At 46.0% G+C, this 22,394-nt stretch overlaps 1 protein-coding gene across 2 annotated transcripts in view; it reads right to left on the minus strand.

Annotated features, from left to right (window-relative positions):
• KIF2C (kinesin family member 2C) overlaps positions 1–22,394 on the minus strand; it is a 1,365,901-nt gene that overhangs the window by 1,009,383 nt on the left and 334,124 nt on the right. For both annotated transcript variants that reach the window (XM_085602797.1, XM_085602796.1), the window contains one exon: positions 18,049–18,165. In XM_085602797.1, the coding sequence (XP_085458923.1) occupies positions 18,049–18,165 (117 nt within the window). The remainder of the gene's footprint in view (positions 1–18,048; positions 18,166–22,394) is intronic.

Consider the following 22,394-nt stretch of genomic DNA (forward strand, 5'->3'; position numbering starts at 1 on the left):
CCTAGAGTGACGCGGAGCGGACTGCCGGGCCTCGAGAAGGTTTTGGGTCTGCTCCCGCAAAGACTTTGGATTCATGGTGCGGCAGTCGGAACACAACGGAGTCGTGGTCAGTTTCTAGACAGAACAGGCACCCGCAGATCCGTCACAGACATCAACCGTCGGAGGAACCGCAAGCCTTGAAACAGAGTATCCCTGATGTGCATCAGGAGTCGAAGACTCAAAAACAACGTCAACAAAAGTCGGCAAAAAGTCAGTCAAAAAGTGAATGGAGGAACTTGTAAGAAACAGGCTCTATGTATACTGCACCAAAGTGAGGTACAGTGCGTATAGAGTCCAAGAGTCTACAGAGGTAGGCAGAGGTTAAAGTTAGATAGAACCTTACTCTCTAAAGTGGTAGCTTGGTCGAGCAGTAAGGCAGTATCACAGGACAGTGTTAAGTATTTGATGTGCACACTTTCAGCAAATGAATTCACACACTCAAGAACTGAACTCTAGGCTAACTGTTTTTGTATAAAAAAAATATACTGTTTTATTTCTAGAACCAAGCAAGCCTGGTACAGGTAAGCATAAAAATATTTTGCAGTTATGAATTACTTGTGTGAACACAGTTCAAAATTGCTGTAGAGATTGTACTGGTTTTGTTTTACAGTTAATGGAGCAGATTGCAACACTTCGCAAGTAAAGTACATTCAAATGAATGGCCTTTTTAAATAATTTCAAGTAAGTAACTTTTACGATATTTTTTCTAACTCCGTGCTGGATGCCTAGATTCAGCACTGGGACATTTCCTGAAAACAGTTGAGAAAATGCGCTTAGGTTATTGTTACAAATTTTAAAGAATATTTCAAGTTTTTAAAACTCCACACACAGTTGTTTTTCAGACAGAGAATTGTCAGTGTTATTCTATAAGAGAAAAACAGGTTATCGGTTTGCAGCTAAGTAAACGACAGTGGGAGTTAAGGTTCTGGGGTAGGGCTCAGGGGTTCCCCAGGGTCAGTGATGCACTGTTGTTGCACCCTCAGCGGCACTAGGGTGCAGAGTGTTGAGACCCAATGTTATACTATGGAGCATAGGGGGAGCAAAGCTCCTAGGGTTTAGGTCAGGGCAAAGGGGAAATAAGTAGGCACCAAAAGTGCACCCTCAGCGGCATAGGGGCGGCCGGGTGCAGAATGCTGTTTCGATGTCTGGTGCCGTGTGGTTTTCTATGGAGTTCCTCTGGCTTGAAGAAACGCTGCAGGCTCGGGGACGAAGACGTTCTGGGTCCGACCACCACTTCGAGGGGTAAGTTGGGATGTTGTGGGTTGGTTAGGTCACACAAGGCCATGGGGTGTCGGGTGCAGGGGTGCCTTTTCACGTCGGATTTTCTTACCCGCTCTGGTCGCGGTAGAGGGGGGGCTTCTGGACTGAGGCAGCAGGCGTCGGCTGGATGCTTGAGGCAGGTCAGAGGTCGCCGGATTTTGGGTCAGGATCGCCAGGGGAACTGGATTCGCGGTCTCTGGATGGCACCAGAAGCTGCAGTTTAAACACGTCCGGTGTTCTCGGGGGATAGGGTACTTGAAGTTAAGGCAGGCAGGTCCTCCGGGGTTTGTGAGGTTGCTGGGTGCAGGAAACGCCGGGATTTCGCAGGAGCAAGTTTGAGGGGAGACAGACCTGTAGGGCTGGGGCCAAGTCAGTGGGCGTCGTCCTGTTAGCTCTGCACAGCTCTTCGGTCCTTATCTTCTTTTCTTGTGGTTTCTTAAATCTGAGGAAGCAAGGTTCAGGATGCCCCCTAAATACTAAATTTAGGGGCGTTACAGGTAGGTTAAGGGCAGGGACCAATGGTCTCCTCCCTGGGGTGGGTATAATCCCTATTCTGCCACTCTCCTGTGGGAAGGGGGGCAGGAGCCGGTCCCTGGTTGGCTAGGTCTCAACCCTCCTCAAGATGGCGGGGACTCTAGGTTGTGCTTCACCTCGCCTCTCCAACCAGAGTGGAGTTGGCAAAGGTGGGCACACCTCCCTTCCTCACTTGTTTTTCCGGCCGGTTCTCCCGCCCAAAGTGGGGGGGGTAGAACCAGTGGGGACCAAAATCTGAAAGCAGCAAATGGTCTGGAGAGGCTCATAAAGGCGGCATGCCATTGAAGCTTCTCCTTTGTGAACCCTGCCCATCCTGGGGGAGGAGGCTTGGCACCTCGTCCCAGGATGTGCATGGTTTCAGGCCCCTCGAGAGCAGCAGGGGTCCAGAAACATGTCTGGTAGTGGCAGCCTAAGCAGCCACTCAGTCAGGTCACTAGAAGTTGGTCGAATTTCAGGGGGCATCTCCAAGATGCGCTCGGTCGTGCATTTTACATTAAATCCCAAAAGGCATCAGTGCGGGCTTAATGTGCTGAGAAGTTTGATACCAAACTTCCCAGTCTTCAGTGTGGCCATCATGGTGCTGTGGAGTTCGTAATGAAAAGCTCCCAGCACCATATACTCTTAATGGCAGCACTGCACTTACAGTGCCCAGAAATGGACATGGCAATGTAGAGGCACAGGGCTCATGCACATGCACCCTCACCACTGGCATAGGGAACCCAGCTAGAGGGGAGACTGATGTATGCCAGGGCAGTGGTTAATGGGCATGGCACACAGGAATGTGTGCCATGTCGACTAGGTTTTGTTCTGCACCAAGATACGCAGCCTGCAAAGGCAGTGTGTGTGTGTGTGTGTCAAGGTACAGGAACTCTAAGGGTGGCACAATAAGTGCTGCAACCCTTCGAGGCCTTCTCTGGTCACAGTGCCCTGGGTACCTGTGGTAGCATTTACCAGGGGCTGACATGTGGCCCGAGATGGCAATTGGATTTAGGCTTCAACGCAGTTTTAGGGAAGGAACATAGGCCCTGGGTACCGGATTAGCAGGAGCCCGGGGCACACTCAAAGAACATCAGCAAATCAGCAAAAAGTGGGGGCATACCATGCAAAGAAAGAGGGCACTCTAACAGTACTGCACTCTCCAGATCTGCGCGGAAAAAGAAAGAACCGACGTCAGCACGCGAGGGTGGTGTCTAATTAGCTGCCGCCGCGTCATCACAACGCCAACTACGAACGTGGAGCAGACCGACGCCACCCTTCAACTCGCAGAGGTAATCAGGATGAAACATATCTCCGGATCCAGTGTGACGCCTGGGCGTAATTCTAAGGTAAGGAATCTATAACTAATTGTCTCTTTCAGATACTACCCACATCCTCAGATGAGTTCAAAACAATCAAATTTGTGCCCATGAGCAGATCTCTAATTTGGGACTTTTTTTTAAATGTCCACTCCACAGAACAGGAGATGGGGGTATGGTGAGGAGCTGGAAGTTAGAATAGTTCGAAAATTCACTAGAAGGATTGTTACTTAACATGTAAGCATGTTTGTGGCATGTAGCGTTATAGATTCACATTCTCTGCATACTCCTGTCATTTAATGGTGAGTCTGGAGTTGTGCAAGTGGTTTTTCTTCAAAACAAATCTTAAGAGTGAGACCAGTAATCTTGGTGATATTGCCCATGCACATAGATTCCTTGGTTAGTTTTCCCACAGGCGGGTGAGAAAGGAGTGTAAGGTATGTGTAAGAAAAGCGGTCTATGCCAAATGTAAGTATCATAAGTATATCGTAGAACTACAGTGGCTACAGTTGTCCGGAAAGGAGGGCAGTCGCATGTGAATCTACATCATTTCTTGACACGAAAAGATGCTTACAGGGTAAGTAAAAATCTATTTAATGACATGTGTGGCTGTATATATACACATGCTCTGCATACTGTACAGCAGTCCCTCCCAAGAAGTGGTGGCAGTAGTTTGAAGCTTACACTGACTTGTTGGTGTGCTAAAACATCCACACACTAGCGTTTTGTAAATGTGTGGTGTAGCATACGTAGCGGCCTTATGTCAGTTATGGGAATATTTCTGAGAAAGGCCATATAGTGGCTCCCTTTTTAGGTCTCGCCTGACCCAGCGCATGTGCTGGACTGGCGAGACTTTTTGAGAGGGCTCCAAAAAGTGCTACCAGGCCAGCCTAGAACTACAGTGCATGTGCGTGGGCGCGCGCGCCGCGCTTGACCGCATTTGCTTGCACTTTCGTGGCCGCACGGCCGCTTAGCATAGCCAATAACAAGTTTCAATACATAGGACTATCCATCTGGCCAGGCCTAATTTGGATATTGAATGAATGAAATCCAATTTATAAAGCGCTACTAAGCCCAATGGGCGTCAAGGCGCCTAACCCAAAAAATGCTAGTTGAAACAGATGGACGTGCTTACGGGTAGGCCTTAATAAAACACCATGTTTTGAGCGCTTTTTTAAAGAGGGCTAATGAAGGTTGGGCCTTAATCTCTGAAGGAAGGGCATTCCATAAACGAGGGGCCACATTGGAAAAAGCCCTGCTGCCCCATCTGACTTTCTTGAAGCGGGGGCCTACAAGAAGATTCATCTCAGAGGAGCGGAGACACCTGCCAGGGATATAACAGGTTAGTAATGAACCTAAGGCATCAGAGGAGCCAGCCAAAAGGGCTCTATACACCAAGCACAGAAGTTTGAACGAGATCCTGTGCTGGATTGGAAGCCAATGCAAACTTTTCCTGGCCAAAGTAGCCGAAGAGGTGTTAGGTGCAGCTAGAAAAAAATCTTGCTGCTGCATTCTGCACAACCTGAAGGAGATAGATGAGACCCTTGTTAATATCTGCATACAGTGCATTACAATAGTCCAACCTTGAACCCACTAGCGCAACCACTGTCTGCCTACGGGCCTGGGGGGAAAGATAATGAACAATTCTCCTAAGAATCTTAATGGCCCCCCAGCAAGTGGCCACCGTTCTATTAACCTGGAGAGTCATGGTCAGTGAGGTGTCAAATATAACGCCGAGGTTCCTAGCAGAGTGGGACGGAATGGGGCAGGTTCCCAAAGATGGGGGCCACCACTCACTGGACACGATATCCTGATTATTACCAAAAATCAAGACCTCTGTTTTATCGCCGTTCAACTTTAGGGAGTTTTGGATCATCCATTCAGAAACTGCTTGCATGCAGTTTCTAAAGTTGAACGCGGATGTACTAACCGAGTGAGTCAGGGACACCATGATCTGGGTGTCATCGGCGTATGACAACCTCCATCCCCTTAGATTTCACCAGCCTCGCAAGTGTGGCCACGTAGATGTTAAACCGGGTCGGACTCAAGGCCGACCCCTGAGGGACCCCACATTGCAAGGATTTGGCAGGGGAGAGGAACTCTCCAAGCTTGACCCTCTGCTCTCTTAGATCTAAAAAAGAGGATAGAAGGCTCAAGGCCGGGCCCGCTACTCCTGCCTCCCTCAGACGAGATGTTAGAGTCGAGGGAGACAGGGTATCAAATGCTGCCGTAAGATCAAGAAGGACCAAGAGAGTAGTCTGACCTTGATCCACCTTCGTTCGAATATTATTCACCACCATAGTAAGTGCAGATTCCATACTAAGGAATTTCCTGAATCCATGCTGGGAACTGTCCAAATACCCAGAGGAATCCAGGAAGGCAGACAGATGGAAATTGAGGTGGGATTCGAGCATTTTGGCTGGGGCCGGCAGCAAAGATATAGGTCGAACGTTTTTGAGCATTGCTGGGTCCAGAGTAGACTTTGAGCAAGGGCTTCACTATAGACTTTTTCCAGGCTGCTGGAAAAGTACCCTTAATCATAGCACCATTCTTCACCTCCAACAAAGGCGGTAACAGTGTATCCCGACATGTTTTCAACACTTTCAGGGGACAGGGATCCAAGGGAGAAGCTGACTTAGTCCTGTCCAACAGAAGATCCAACTGGTGGAGAAGTGTGGCTCAATGATTAGAGCGGCAGACCCTGATGCAGAGGTCTAGCCCGGGACCAGGGTTCAATTCCCCGCCTCGGCGGGTATTGGGCTAAAAAATTCCACGGACCTGATAATTCTCGCCTCGGTGCCATTCCAATCATGGAGTCCCACTCTGCAACTCTGGGCAATAGCTTGCTTAATCTCCACAACGGCCCCCACAACGCTAAGGATGCCTGGCCTCCACCTTGGGGGTGCCCAGGAGTGGACACCTCACAGGGAAAGCCAGGATGGGTTCCACAGCGGTATTCGTACAAGCGCCTTGAGACCCTTGCGGGTGAGTAGTGCGCTATACAAGTATCAATTTACAATTTACATTAACTGAGTAAGGGAAAGCGACGGGAAATGGGTGACGGTCTTAGAGGGATCTCTGGTCCAGGACTCCAATTGAACAAGGGCCAAGGGGGAATAGGTCCCCAAGGTACTTCTCTGTTTCCAGAGCAAGATAGATATCCTCGATTTTATGGTGGAAGAACTCTGAGATATTATTACACAGCTCCTGCGAACCTACCACAGGATCAGGCACTTGTAGGGAACAAAGGGAGTCCACAATCTTAAAAAGTTCCTTGGATGAAGTAAGGGATGTGGTAAGGTTAGAAAAGAACTCCTGCTTTTCCTTTATCACCCTGACCTTGTATTCTCGCAACAGACGTTTGTGTGCCTCTCCTTCAATGGGGTTCCAGAATTTGCGCCATCTTCTCTCCTGTCTCCTACAGCTCTGCCTCAAGAGCCTTAACGGCTCGGTGAACCAGGGCGCTGAAGGTTTGCGCCTTGCTGAATACCAGAGGGATGCAGGGGCTAGCACATCTACAGCTCTAGTGATAGAATCAGCGAGCTCTTGCGCCGCTTCACCAGCTTCCCTAGTAGAAGAGTACCATGTTCCCCTTATAAAAGGAGCAAGGACTTCGTTGGTAATATTCCTATAGCTCCTTTTAGGTTCTCTATTAGTGGAATTCAGCTTAGGCGCCCCTAAGGGGGAAGATGCCAATTCTAGAGGCACAGCCAAGTGGTCAGACCAGAGGCAGGGGGGGAGCAACCGAAAGTCTCGGATCGTTGGTAAACACCCCGTCTAATATATGACCGGCTCGGTGGGTTGGACTATTCACCAATTGAGTAAAGCCACACGCGTCTAGCGAGTCTACCAGGGAAAGCGTATCCTTAGACCCCCGGTCATCCAAATGAAAGTTTAGGTCCCCAAGTATGGTGAGATGGGATTTGCCAAAATAGGGTTCCAAAATTCTAAAAAGATCACAGCTAAAGTTGGATCTAGGTCCAGGAGGTCTATAAAGAAGAATACCTTTGAAGGATACCGATGGAGAACAGGAGATAGAAAAGTACATGGCCTCGAAGGAATCCGAGGACTCGGACAAGGCTCTAGTACTACAGGCAAAAGAAACTTTATAAAGAATTGCCAGCCCGCCCCCCATACACCTAGTTCTATCAAGTCTATGTAGTGCATATCCTTCAGGAATTGCCATCACTAGATCATGACCGGATTCAGTCACAAAATCATGAAAGGCGACATTATTTTTAATAAGTGACCTAGCATTGACTAGGAAGCCCTTACTGAATTGGGTATGATTCAGTGGAACTGACGAGGAGAGTGTTGACCTAATAATAGAGCAAGAGGGCCGTGGGACCTCGTAACAGGTATGGCATATAGAGGAACGTAAAATGCCCTCAGGCGTAAAGCTATGATGACAGGCTTGTGGAGGAGGCTTTAACGCAGTCATCTCCTGAAAGGAGTACGAACATATTACCTGTGGGGCAGAATGAATGTCCTCTGTTCCCGGCCCATCCCGCAACCCGTCCTCAACGCGGACGGGCGCAAACTGGCTGAACTCAGGCGTAACTCCGGCGATCCTGCTGCGCGAATCCGCTGTGCGTCTGCATGACCCCCCTTAAATAGACGTCTAGCGTCCTTGTGACGACTAGAACATCCGAGCTCCAAAATGGCGCCGCCAGGCATCCCAGAGTGCACCCAATATGGCCGCCAAACTTTCGAATTCGCCAGGAAAAGGGCCCGCCCAACAGCGGTGATAACCAATATTTTATTGTGCAGGTAAGAGGGCGCTAGTTAAAATCAGGGGGAAATACAAAATGAAATGCAACCAAAATATACAACGGGATATTTTAAAAATACCAAGAGTAAGCGATCTAGCAGGCAAAGAATTGTGCAGCGCGTTCTAGACGCTTTCAGCTAGCAGGGCTCTCCGCCTAATTTACCCCCCTTAAATAGACGTCTAGCGTCCTTGTGACGACTAGAACGTCCGAGCACCAAAATGGCGCCGCCAGGCGTCCCAGAGTGCACCCAATATGGCTGCCAAACTTTCAAATTCGCCAGGAAAAGGGCCCGCCCAACAGCGGTGATAACCAATATTTTATCGTGCAGGTAAGAGGGCAAGAGTTAAAATCAGGGGGAAATACAAAATGAAATGCAACCAAAATATACAACGGAATATTTTAAAAATACCAAGAGTAAGCGATCTAGCAGGCAAAGAATTGCGCAGCGCGTTCTGGACGCTTTCAGCTAGCAGGATATTGGGTTGCCTTTAGGAGTAAAAGGCTGCCAAGTTTGTTTTCCTGAAAGTTTTAGTTTCATCTATGTAGAACTTGAGTGCTCTACACATCTAGGGTATGAAGACACTTTCTGCAATATAATCAGGGTGTGGAAAAAACAACTTGGAGCTCAATGGATTGATTGAGGTGAAATTGTGAGATTACCATCGGCAGGAATTTAGGATTGGTAAGAAGAACCAACTTGTCTATGTACTTGGAAGAATGATTCTTTTAAGGTTAAAGCTTGGAGCCAATTAACATGTCTACTTGAGGTAATAGCAACTAAGAATCCCACTTTCCATGAAAGAATTTAAAGGGGGTATAAGTGACGAGGATCAAAAGGGGGACTCATGAGTCTAGTGAGAATAAAGTTAAGGTTCCAAGAGTGTGCTGGAGGAACCCTAAGTGGAATAACTGGAGTCCTTCCATGAACGCATTGATAACTGGGATTTTGAATAGTGAGAGTTGCGGTCTATTTTGGAGATAGGCAACCATTGCAGGGAGGTGAAACAGTCTAGAAGTGTAGACTAAATTTGCCTTTTGCAAATGAAGCAGAATAGGTCTTGTACCATGGATTTTATAGGATCAATTTGTTTGGACTGGTAGTAACAAACAAAATGTTTCCATTTTGCAGCATAACAGGCTCTAGTTGTGGGTCTGGGTGCTTCTTTGCGAATATCCATACATTCTGCGGTTAAGTTAAGGTAGCCAAACTGTATGACCTTAGGAGCCAAATTGTTAGGTTGAGCGTTTTGAGGTCTGGGAATTTGATTTGTCTTGGATTCAGAGTGAGAAGGTGCGGCCTGTTGGGGAGCTTCTCGTGTGGATCCACCAAGAGATTTACTGGTGTTGTGAACCAAGGTTGACGCACCCAAGAACAAGCTACAAGGATCATGGTGAGAGGTTTGCCGGAGTTTCTGCAACAGAAACGGACTGAGGGGGACAAGTGGAAAGCGTAGGCAAACATCCCTGACCAACACACCCACAGTGCATTGCCCTTGGACTGTGGGTGCGGGTACCTGGAGGCGAAGGTTCAGCATTTTGCAATTCCTGCTGTCGCGAAAATGTCAATCTGTGGAAATCTCCACCTTCAAAAATTAGAGAAGGAATACTCTAAGTTCCCACTCGTGGGTCTGTTGCTGCATCCTGCTGAGCAGGTATGCAAAATTGTCTGTCCCCCGAAAGATAATCTGCCAACAGGTGAATGTTGTGGTGAAGAACCCAGTTCCATATAGTATGAGACAGGTGTGATGGTTGTGAAAACAGTGCCCCATTCCCCACTGTTTTTGTAGGTAATACATGGCTGTCATTGTCCGTACGGACAAGGACAATCCTGTGTGAGAGCAGAGGAAGGAAACCCTTCAGTGCTAGATATACTGCTTGAAGCTCCAGGTAGTTGATGTGTAGAGATGGAGGTTTGGCATCCTAAGGACCTTGTACTGTTAAGTCCTGTGTGTGGGCACACCAACCAGTGTTTGATGAGTCTGGTGAGAGTGATGTCAGGAACAGGGTCCAAAAAAGGCAGCCACTTTAGCAGATTGTTGGTGCTCTGCCATTGCAGAGAACGTTGTGTTTGGTAGTATATCAACACTATTGACCCTGTGATTTAGGTCACTGGTGAGCTAGACATTGCTGTAAAGGGTGCAAGTGTAACCTTGCATGAGGAACTATGGCAATGCAGAAAGCCATCATTCCTAGCAGACGCATGACTTTCTTTACTCCAAGTGTTTTGTTTGGAACTGGGGTTGTTCTGAATTAGAGTGGCATTGGGGTAGGTTAATCCTAATTGTTTAGGATTTCTCCCAAGTGAGGTTGAACTTGTTGAGGTCTAAGGTGAGACATGGGGATATGGATAGTAAACCCTTGTTTGTGTCGTAGATCCACTGTCCGTGTTTTGGCATTGTTTGCGCGTTCTGGCCTTGATGAGCCAATCATCTAAGTATGGAAATGCGTGAAAATGGTCTTCGCAGATGAGCTGCAACCCTGCCAAGCACTTGGTGAATACCCGAAGTGCAGTAGTCTTCCCGAACTGAAGAAATTTGAATTGGTAGCGCTTGCCTGCTACAAAAAAATCTGAAGTACTTGAAGTGAGCATTGGTATTTGAAAGTAGGCATCATTTAGGTCTTATGTTGCCATAAAGTCGCCCTGTCGGAAAAGTGGAATAACATCCTGTAGAGTGACCATATGGAAGTGTTCTGATATGAGTAGTGGTTTAGAGGTCTGAGATCTAATATTGGTCGGAACGATGTTTCCTTTTTGGGGATCAGAAAGTATAGAGAATATACCCCTGAACCTTGCTGAATAACTTCTATGGCCCCCTTGAGAGTAAGGGCTTAGACCTCTTTTTTGAGAAGTGTTCGATGTTCTTGTGGTAACCAGAGAAAAGTAGGTGGAATGTTGGGCGATGTGGTAATGAGTTCCAGACAATAGCCATATGGATGATGGCTAGTACCCACTTGTCTGTGGTGATGGAATGCCTGACTGGGTAAATTTGGGTAGTCATGGCTTTGCAGACTGTGTTGCTCCACGTGCAGAGGCACCCTTCCCCCTTCGTTCCCTCCTCTAAAGGAAGCTGTGAAATAACCCTTACTGTAGGTGGAACGAGTTTGTTTTTGTGAAGTGGATGGGTCTCTCAAAGTGAATTTATGTGCATCTATTTAGCTTGAGCAACGAAAGGAGCCTCTAGGTGTGGGTGTTTTTGTAATGCCCCCATGGCCTTAGCTGTCTGTCCCTTTTCATTATGTCATGGGTAATATCTACGTGGGGTCCAAAAAGGTGCTCTTTATCAAACGGTATATTTAGGACTGCCTGCTAGACCTCTGGCTTGAATTCAGACCATCTAAGCCATGTGTGTTCCCTAAGAAGCAAGTTGGTATTACTACCTCCTAGCCACCGTATCTGCTGCGCCTACGGCGCAGCGGATTGATGTTGATAATTGCCTGCCCTTCTGTGACAATTTGTTGGCCTCTTTTGTGGTATTTCTCCGGAAGGTACTGCAACAGTTCTTCCATTTCATCCCAATGGGGTCTATCATAGCGGGCGAGCAGGGCTTGTGAATTGGCAATAAGCCAATTATTGGCTAAAACCGTTTTGCCAGCCACGTCTATGCACTTGCTTTCGTTCTCAGGAGGTGGAATGTCCCCAGAAGCCTGACTCGCTGACTGTTTGCCCTTTTAAGAGCAGTAGTTCCAACAATAGAGTCCGGAGGAACCAGACTCCATATAAAGAGGTCAGAGGGTGCTGCTTTGAATTTCTTTATGCACCTTTGGGGTGATGGCCCTGGCTTGGACAGGCTCTGAAAAGGTCATCAGCAGGTCTCATGCCAGGAAGCATTGGCAAATACTGGGTGATCTTGTAAGTGGAGGAGAGGGTGTCCAATAGAAAATCCTGTTCAAGGGGTTCTTTATGAAACTCAACACTGATAACTTGCTGCCCTAGCGATTACCTAATGAAAGGAAGTGACATCTTCAGGAGGGGAGGGACGAGCTGGATATAAATCTGGATTGATGGAAGTAGTCAAATCGGTGTCATACATACCCCAAAGGTCTGGATCTCCTATGGCCCTCCTAAACCTCCCCCCCCCCCCATGGTCTGAATGTGGTGACCCAGAGGTGAAGCATCAAGTCGGTTATGTGTTGGAGATAGTGGTGGAAGAGACTGAGTTGGAGGAGACGTGGAAGCTGGTAAGACAGGTGGCTTTATCCTTTGTCTTTTTAGGAGGAGGAATGTCTAGTGCCTCCTCAAATGTTAATTTCCTCTTTGGTTTGACAGGATAGAAAGAAGCCGATGAAGTTCTGAAGTCTTTCTGCTCTAAAGTTTTCAGTACCATTGGGTTCGCTTGGGAATGGTGTTTGCTCAGCACCAAGGTAGATGGGATTAGTACCGAATGTCAGGTCGGTACTGAAGGTCGATTGTGGGCAAGGGGGGACAGGGTTTGTCCAAAAGCATGTTCTTCGTCCAAAGAAGTCTATGCCAAAGGCTTAACCTTGGAATCAATTATCTGTGCTGGGCGAATGGGCGGGGTGTCTGAAAAAGGTTTTCAGATCACACCATGGCCCGAAGACAGTGGTGGTCCAGCAACCTCAGAGCAGAAGGGAATATTTTGTGGCCAATCTGGTTGAAGGAGGGACTGGGTCACAGTACTGACACATTGGCCGGATGGGAGTTCCTGCATCACCATGTACAGCTCTACGTCGGGGCCGGAGTTTATCAATAGACAAAGCCTATTCGGCAGTTGGCTCTTCCTAAGAGTCTAACACGACGAAAAGTCAGGAGTGTCATTCCCACTCCTTTGAGACATTTCACATCGACAGGCTCTTCAATCCTCAAGGAATTTCTTGCAGGGAAACAACTTGAATGTGTCGCAGTCGGCTTCCTTATGGTCGGGCGAAAGGCACAGGGTGCATACGAGGTGTTGATCGGTGTGTGGGTATTTTGCGTGGCAATGTGTACATCCCATCAGAAATGCATCTTCGATGGAAGCGGTGACACAGGGTGAAGGTAGGCCAGAGACTGACAGAACCCCGAAGGACGGGCGGTCAAAGTTCGAACCGATGAAATTGAAGTGCAACACTGAAGTGGAAAAGCAGAATGGAAAACCATACCGTCGGAGACAGTAAAGAAACCAAAGAACTATACTGAACTGAGTCAAAACACGGAGCAGAGGCACATATCCCAACTAGACAGCGGAGAGAAAAATAAACAGTCGTCGATGCCCATGTGCAATATCTCCAAGAGGAGTCACTCAGTAGCGTGACTCAGACTTGCTTGAAAAAAAACATGCACAACTGCGAACCCAACACTAGATTGCTCGAGTATGCAGAGCATGTGTATCGACAGCCACTGGACTTAGAATTACCGAAGATAAATAAGTTGCTATTCTGATGGATGCTTCCAAACACAGATTCATCACTTTTAGACTAAATACCATAACAGTTCCACCTCCTGTGAGGGGTCTGTGGAATGACTTCGACCAAGCAGCCTGCAAGACCAAATAGACAAAATGCCCAATCAGTCAGTGCTGACATTTAAAGATGTAGTGCTTTGTGAAGGTGTGCACTGATGCAGATGTTAAAGCAAGAAACAAATACAGGACAGGCAACAGAATGATAGAGCCTTGGGCATAATTTAACGCACCCTCAATCCATCTGTAGGCTGTTTCTTGTCGAACACATAGCAGATCTTAATGCAGAGGCCTATCCACCTGGACAAAGCTTTCCACACTGCCTTGCCCATCTTTGTCCCAGAGAACTCCATAAAGAGCAGATTGTCCATCAGATGCTACAAATCGATCTACAAGCTCAGCACTCGCATGGGGTCCAAACAATGAAGTCTCTCCTCTTGAGCAGTGAGGTGGTGAAAAGAATATCAGAAGAGAGATAGACTGTGAAAGAGTCATTATTTGGTAGAAAGGCTGTTCCAGTCCTCAGCACCAATTTGTTCAGAAAGAATGTAGCGTAGGGCAGCTGAACAGAACAAGCTGGAAGCCAACAAGCAAGTAGCTGAAGTTATTGTGATGAGAAAGATAGTCCTCAGGGAGAGGCGGCAGGATAGCTGTGCAACAACTCAAATTTGCAGCACAGAAAAGTAAGGACTAAACAAAAGTTCCACTGTGGCCTCACAGTTTAGCAGGAGACATGTTTGAGAAATTGCATCACAACCGGTGATTTGAACATGGATATCCAACAGTTTGACATGCAATGGGTCCATTACTGGTGCCACTCCATGCCAAAAACTTGTCCCATAATCCAGAATACAAAGACTTCGTTTAACGGCATTAAGTTGCCAGGATAGCATCTACAACTTCAGGAGGGAGATCATATGTAGCCAATTGTTGCTGTTACATCTCCATGCACGATGGTGTAGATTGTGCAGGCCAGGGAGGAAGACCCTGTCCAGCTGCTGCAACAGAAGTTCCTCCTGAAGAAGCAGCCTGATCAAAGAACATATGTTCACGCCCAGAAGGGCTGGGTACCAATTACTTGCTCATTCCAGAACAAAGGTGTCTTGGGACTGTGGTTCTTCATCTTCAGAACTCAGGGAAGGAGAGGCAGCAGCTGGAAGGCCTAAAGGAGTCTTATGCTCCAGTCCAGCTAGAATGAGTCCAAGATAATCTATTTAGTACTCCAGTGTGCAAAAGCATGGACATTGTGTGCTCTTGTGGTGACAAAGATCAAGAACAGGTTCTTCCCAATGTTTGGGGGGGGGGGGGGGAGGGGGGGGGGGGACACATGTGCCACCTTCAAATGTAAACTATCATTCATGATCACTTTGGCATCGCTGGATGAGGAAAGCCATCCTGCCAGAGATGCAGGGTCGCATGGCACAGGACCCTGGACCACACTCCACCTTGACTGTCAATATAATATGGTGGTGTGTTGTCTGAGGACCTGAGCCAGCCTCCCCTTCATTGACAGCATGAAGGCTTTTAACACCAAATAAATGGCCCGTAGCTCCAGCTCACTGATGTGGAGGCTGGTCTCTACTGGAGACCAGAGTCCTCTGATCTCTGCTTCGCCCAGATGGACAAAACAGGAGTCATGCATCTGCCACCACCATCAACACTGGGAGGGGTGGGAGTGTGGGGAGTGGGCAAGGGTTCTGCCGCTGGCCAAATGTTTAAGAGCAGCCACCACTGCAGACCTCTTGCAGTCTCTTTAAAAGGGAGAAAAGGGAATCAGGCGGGGTCTCTGTTTTTAGCCCCCTGAGACTTCAGATACCACTGTGAAGTCTGCATATGCCATTTTGTATGCTCAACTAGCTGAATACAAGTAGGCCAAGCCTCAGCCACCCTCAACAGAAAACCCAGGATGGAGGCTGAAACATCAGGGTCACAGCCTGGCTATCCTGCACTCATTCATCCGCAGGGAAGGTTTGAAAATACGCTGTATCCAGAATGGCTCAGACAAAAGGCAACCTCTGCAAAGGAGTCTGATGTGCATTCAGCACATTAATTGTGAACCCCAACGATGTCAGGAAATTCACTGCCATCTGGGTGTGGTCCATGACTAAGTGTGCCAAACCCCCGCATTCAACAGCCAGTTTTCAAAGTGGGGAAGACTAGCACGACCAATCTGCCATTCTTCAGTACTAGGAAATAAAAGGAACATACAATTCTTACATCTGAGGCACTTGACACAATGGCTCCTTTTGCCAAAATAGCCGAAACTTACTGAAGGAATATGAACAAATGTTCCTCTGAAAGCTGCTGCAATATAGGTGGCAGTTAGTGGAACAGAAAGGAAAGGCAGGACAAAGCCCCAATTAACTGAGAGTCCCACCTGTCAGATGTATGGCCTGCCACCCTTGCAGAAAAGGACTGTTCTTGCCTCCCCACAGAGTCAGAGTGCTGCTAGGCAAACTAAAATAGCTGGAGGCTGCTGCTGGAGGGGCTGAGGGACTAGGAGATTTGCTGTGGGCCTGGATGCAGTCTGTATCCTCAACACAGACAGGGCTGGGGTGCCAGTTGAAGTGGGTGGTCTCGAATCTGCCAATAAGGGAAGCACCTCGCAATCCCTCGAAAGAGGAGAGATTGTTGGCAACACTGCCTTGCAGGTGTGGAGAGACCAATGGAGTGTACAGTGGCTCTTTCTGAAAAACACTCCAGGGCAGAGTCTACCATCTCCCCAAAAAGGCAAGACCCATCAAAAGGCACATCTATGAGCACCCACTGGACATCACAAAAGGCCAGTTGATCTCACCCATGCATGGCATCAAAGCACCATGCTAGTTACAACTACTATGCCTAAACAGCCAGTCGTTTCCAAGACTAACCATATGACAATGTCCTAACCCTCTTCAATGGTTTGTCAAATTGGCATTACATTCCTCAGCAACCATGTCCCTTTATGCACAGGAGTACCTACCCAGCAAACAGGTGGCACTGACCGACCCAAGAGTGAGACTAGCTGATGAGCACATCCTCTTTTCAAATGCAATCGTTTATTTTTTCAATTAATTTCCAGCACTCACAAATAAACAATAGATAGAGAGGATACATTAGTTAACATTGTTTCACAGAACACAATAAGTGAAAAGAATATAGGGCAGCATTGCATAAGGCAAGGCTTAAAATTCCAGTAAGCGATCGATTTAAAGCAACATCTGTGTGCAAATCACTGATGCTAGGCACAATGATGCATACCATGCGAATTTCATAAACAATAGGAGCCTAATCATGTTGGGACGCAGGCAAGTTAGTTCCTGGGAGGCTCTGAGGAACAGCGACTGTTTCTAACAATGGCAAAGAGGTCCAGGTCCCCATATGTCTGAGTCTGGGGCATGAGGCTACATAGCCGCATACACCTCTAGCGACTAGTCGCAGTAAGCCTGGTCAGACAGCCACCTTTGTTTGGTGGGGGCTGTGCTCATTATTTTGAGACCTGTTAGGCCAACAGCAACACCAGGGTCATCAGTTTGCTATGTATTTATTTATAAAGTTTTGTACAGCGCCAACATGACCCTAGCGGGTATCAGAGTGTTTTAGATTACATTCGTTGGATACATGAGAAAGTTGAAGAGGTCATATACATGCATTCGGTTAAAGAGGTAGGCCGGGGTAGAGAACATGTAACTTCACCATGTGTCACCCACCCCAGTAATTTGGTTTTAGTGTCTAGCACCAGTTCCTTCTCAACTACAGAGGGTATAATGTATCACCTCACTCCAGTGCAGGCATATGGATGGGCAGTTCCATGCTAAATTTAGAAACTCTGCTTCAAAATCTCTGCATTGCACACACTTAATAGTGTTGGTAATAACATTTTGCACAGACTCATTAGAGTGTAATATAGCATATGTAAGCATTTGAAATTATTCATGTGGAGTCTATTGCAAGTAAATTGAGCTACTACGCATAGCAAAATAGGCCTCAATTTTAATACGGAGCGGAAGGGAAACAATTGGGATCAATCCTGACAGATTCCTAAACTAGCAAGTTGTTAATTGTAGGATGCTGGTTCAGGTAGGCAGTGTTGCCAGATTGGACTGCTTACAGGAGGGTAGGAGTAGGGTTTACCTCAAGCACCCATGAAAGCACCAGTCAGTGTTTCACTGAACAGCAGCGATAGATCTTATGAGGAGCTGTGTCTGGGTTGTAGGGCCTCAGTGAGGACGTAGATTTTCACCTAAATAGAAGTTAATATTAAGTCTAGAACTGCATCTGCTCATCTGATCACTAAAGGAAATGAGGCAAGATTCTTCTGCATAAGGGTCATGGAAAGAGCATAGTCCTGTGGCATGAAGTGTTCCCCTCCCCGTTGCCTTCCTGTAGATCAAAGTAGAAATGGTCATACTGTAGAGGATACTCGTTCCCATTCTCACCAACAAAAGCCGGTTGACTAGTTAGACTAGAAGGGAACTGCCCTGGCAGTTCAGGCTGCACTAGTCTTACTGAAGAAGGACCAAGGCTAGTTCCCTATGGCTGATCTTTTTCGATAGCAAGAGTGGCTGCAAAACAATGGACATGAATGTATCGCTGAACGATCGCCAGTAGATTTATGCATCGAGATATATGCAGTTAGCACATAAATGAAATGGAGACAGTGTGAAGTGGATCAAAATAACTAAACAGATGTAATATCTTCATAATTTTATGCTATTCTTAAAATACATTGCATGTTTTAAAGACGGCACGAAACTGTACTACACTTACTAGAAATGGAAGAATTGGGTCTAACAGGTGTTGGTGTACACGGTTCACACTCCATTTCATTCTCGGTTGGTAACAATTCTGAAATAACAGTCATCCTGCTTGGACGCCCACGCAATGCTAAGGATATAAAAATTAGAGATAAAATTATGGAAATTAAGCACTCTTAATTGAAGGTAACCATAAAAACTCAAATATATTGACAGCTTCCCAACTAGCAAATCAGGGGGCTCAGATATCAAAATTTGCCATTTTACATTCGAGCCATAAGCTACGATTCAGTAAAAGTGTATTAGATAGAACCACCCACCAAAATAATGCAATATTCCAGGGTGTAATGCATTTTTATCTTAAAGAGGAATGGGTACACATTTACACAACTCCACGCAGGAAAAAACCATCCTTGAGCACGTTATGGACATTATTGGATAGAAAGACACAAATACTATTTATACCAATGCCTTTTAGTAATTTTGGTGTATGGAGACACTGAGAAGAAAGACTGCCCATCTTTTCCACATTATCCGTAGGTTGGATGCACTGCAGAAGCGAAGGCTGGCTTTGTCTTGATTAGATGAAATGAGGGTTCAAAATCAAGTATTTTCTATATCGTTAGAGATTTTTTTCCCTGTACGTCAACATTAGAGACACATACTTCAAATTTACCATGGAATTAGGAGCACAAAGGGATGCTGATCGAAGGGCATTTCCAGTGGCTGGGTTTGCAGGTCAGATGAGAAATTTGAATCGCATGTGCCTGGGCTGGACCAAAACGGACAACACTCAACAGGCAACAATCATCTTATTTAGCTCAAGCTGCATACATTGTTTTGTGGCTCTCCTCTCAATGAAGCAGGTTTTTTTTTTTTTTGCACTCTGCTGGCCATTCTGGCAGTTTTAACAAATACAGAAGCCGTTGAGGGTCATCGATGGAGTCAACTTCAATTTATTTCTTGCTTTTAATGAGACTAGGATCAATGTGCCAAGGGCTTCGAAACATTCAAGCCAGAAGAGGCGTACGACGACTGAAGTTACCATGATCAATGAAGACCTGAGACTGAGGTCACCAAAATCAATGGATCTAAAGGCTCAGTGGTACTGTTGCAGCTCCTAAAGAATGTGTAAACAGATCTGCAATTTGTTTTTAATAACTATCCTACAGGATGGCCTTTAAGATTTTAAGACGTGATTTGCATTCAATCTTGATCCTCGGACCATATCACGAACATTGGAACATAAGATGTGTGGTACAGGTTTGAGATTAAGGAGAAACATGTCTGCCAGGGAGACCCATTACTATGCTCAGATACTTAGGATGAGTAACAGAATATTTAAAATATGTAAAAATAAAAATATATGACCCCCATTTTGATGGATTTGTGCATTTGGATTTACTGGTCATTCAACAATAAATGAAAAATGAATACATTTTCAGAGAAAAAGACATTCACAATTTAAACGATAAAAATAGAATTAACTATCTGCAAGGACTGAACTGCGATGTGAAAATAGATTCTTTAAGATGCAGCTCCAAAATGTGAAGACTTTGTATACGTGGATAATAGCAGAATGCTTACTGGTGGTTAGTGACTGTGCATTTAATTGGAAATGTACTCTTAACATCCCCATTTAAGTTCTATGGTCTGTTGAAATGTCCAGTGGTACCAGCAGTGGACATTGTTCCTGAGGCGACTTTAAAGACACTAAGCACTTGGAAGGTTGTTGTGACTAATACCTAGTGTTGCCATTTTCCAGAGGGCTTAAAGTCAAGGAGTAATTAACTTAAATTTGATTAGTGTGTACTTTAACACAAATAAGCCTTTCTTTTTTCAAGAACCAGTTAGTTGTGCCTCTGCTAAGTTCCTTAACATGGTTTTTACATGCAATGGGTAAAGCAATACAAATTACAACTTATTAAAGAACAAACGGAACAAAATGAGTCAACAAAATTATTTCCTAAAACAGGCAAGATAACGTGGCAAATGCCTTCACACAGGAGCTTGAGGCTGGATATTATATTAATATCTTCTGTCAGTATATCCTCACAATAACTTATTTACTTCTCCATTGCTTCAAGGTTCATTCCGTTCTAGCACTGCATGATGGGGACATCATGGTTAGCTATTCAAATCTGCCTCTAGCACCAGTTAAAGAGTCTGGTTCTGTATTTCAAGAACAAAAGGAAGGTGTGACTCAACCCCTTACGTGATTGGGCAGACCTGGAAATAAGAGGTTTTTCCAAAAGAGAAGTCTGAATTCTGAAAAACAAGAATGGTTAGGCCAACAATTGGCATCATGGCATTCTGCAATTTTACAGTCTGGAGAAAGAGGGAATAGGGTACACAAAAATAAATGGTTTACCTGTAATCGTAGTTCTCCTGCAGGGGCATCTCAATTGACATCCTAAGCACTGAACAGTCCCATCTACGTGCGGGATCTAGAAGCACTTCTTGCAAATTAGGTTTACATCTTCGCCCTACTTTGGAAAGCCAAGAAGTACATGTGGCACAAATGTACAATTCAGGAGCCTAAGTAGGCTCGATATTAATTCCATTATTTTACTTTAAAACATGGAAGCAAATCCACAAAACCCAGAAATGTCACTAAAGTAAAAAGAATAATCAAATGAAACTTCAATGCATTTTTCACAAACCCTTTTATCTTTTAAAGTGAATGAAGGCGAAGTCCAGGGCAATGTAGCTCTGTGGGATGCAACTAGGCTAGCGTAAAGCAAAAACAAAAATATAAAGAGGACACTTAGTCTTTCCAAGTACTGCAGTGTCCCATCATGACCTATTTATAGTAGTTTGACTCTGCAAGCAAGTTTTGAGCATAATCTGAGATTACCTCCTCCATCAGAAAGGTAGGCTTTTCATTTCAATGGAGAGCCCCCTGGAGGAGAACTTGGATTATAGGTAAGAAACCATTTGTAGGAATCTCCATTGACGATATGCACTGAACAGAATAGCTAGATCATCCCAGAATTCACAAGTGAAGAAAATAAAAAACGATCCATAGACCTATCCAAACATTTCTCAAAGATGCCTTTCCAACTTGGGCATCTGCTGTAGAATCTTAATACAGACAATAGTGCCTCAAAGGTTGCTCTTTTGCTAACTTAGAAATTGAAATATATCTCATTAAAGCAGTAGTAGCAGTTTACCCCTAGCTGAGTGGACCTTTGGACCACCAGACAAGGGATTGTTAGGTTTAATGACCGCACAGGAAAAAGTAAGAGGCTAGCTATCTAGACTTTCAATGGGGCAAACCCTGTGTGTAATGGACCAGTGTTTACAAATAACATCTTGGACAATTGTAAGCTTTTGGTCAAAGCCAGATAAAACTTTAAAAAGGAATTCTGGAGAAAAAAAAGTGGCCAGATGGCTTGGTTAGCATGAAAGTCCATAACCACTTAAGGTTGGAATTTAGAGGAGTTCTCATTACTACTCCATTGCAATGAAAAATAATGAAGGGTTCATGGGCACAGAGGCTGTACCTCACTAACCATGCAGGCCGAGGTTATTGCAACTTCAAAAGCGAATTTCCAGGAAAAGTATTGAAAATGCACAGCCTAGGACGAGGTGCCAAGCCTCCTCCCCCAGGATGGGCAGGGTTCAGGAAGGAGAAGCTTCAAAGGCATGCCACCTTTGTGAGCCTCTCCAGACCATTTGCTGCTTTCAGCAACTGGTCCCCACTGGTTCTACCCCCAACTTTGGGCGGGAGCTCGCCTCGCTCCGTCAACGCCCCCCAGTAGACGTTAGTCTGTGTACAGGACTTCCAAACAAAAGAAGAAATCCTCCATAAAGCCCGGTCCATGCACCAGGATCTCACCATGTTTAAACTACAAAAGCGAAGGGAATTCCCACCAATTACAGCACACCTCCGCCAGCAAGCCATTCCATACTCTTGGGGCCACCAGTTCCAGCTATATTCTGCTTAGATAGTAAACTCCACCAGCTGAGGTTGCTTTCCGAGGCAAGTCGGTTGTTGGGAGTGGAACTCCCTGAAGAGGACGAAGAAAGGGAGATCCATACCCCTGGTGCTGGCGACCAACTTCACGATGGTGGCGCCATGGCCACAGGCAGCATTCAGAAAAACCTGGCCAAGCAGAGATCACGAAAGGGCAACAGGATGCACTGGAGTCTATCCTGGCGAAGTCACAGGCTCCGTGAGCATGCAGTTTGGGCATATATCCTTTTCATTCTGCAAAGGTGGACGGCGGGCAGGGCGGGGACCCAGTACTTGGCCACACTATGGACCCCGCAAAGACTTCCTGCCAGTCACAAATGGCTGACTGACTATTCTTGAAAATACTACCGTTTATCTGTATGCATGTTTTGTTATTTCAA

The sequence above is a fragment of the Triturus cristatus genome, chromosome 4_2 (assembly GCF_964204655.1).
Source record: "Triturus cristatus chromosome 4_2, aTriCri1.1, whole genome shotgun sequence".
Taxonomy (NCBI): domain Eukaryota; kingdom Metazoa; phylum Chordata; class Amphibia; order Caudata; family Salamandridae; genus Triturus; species Triturus cristatus.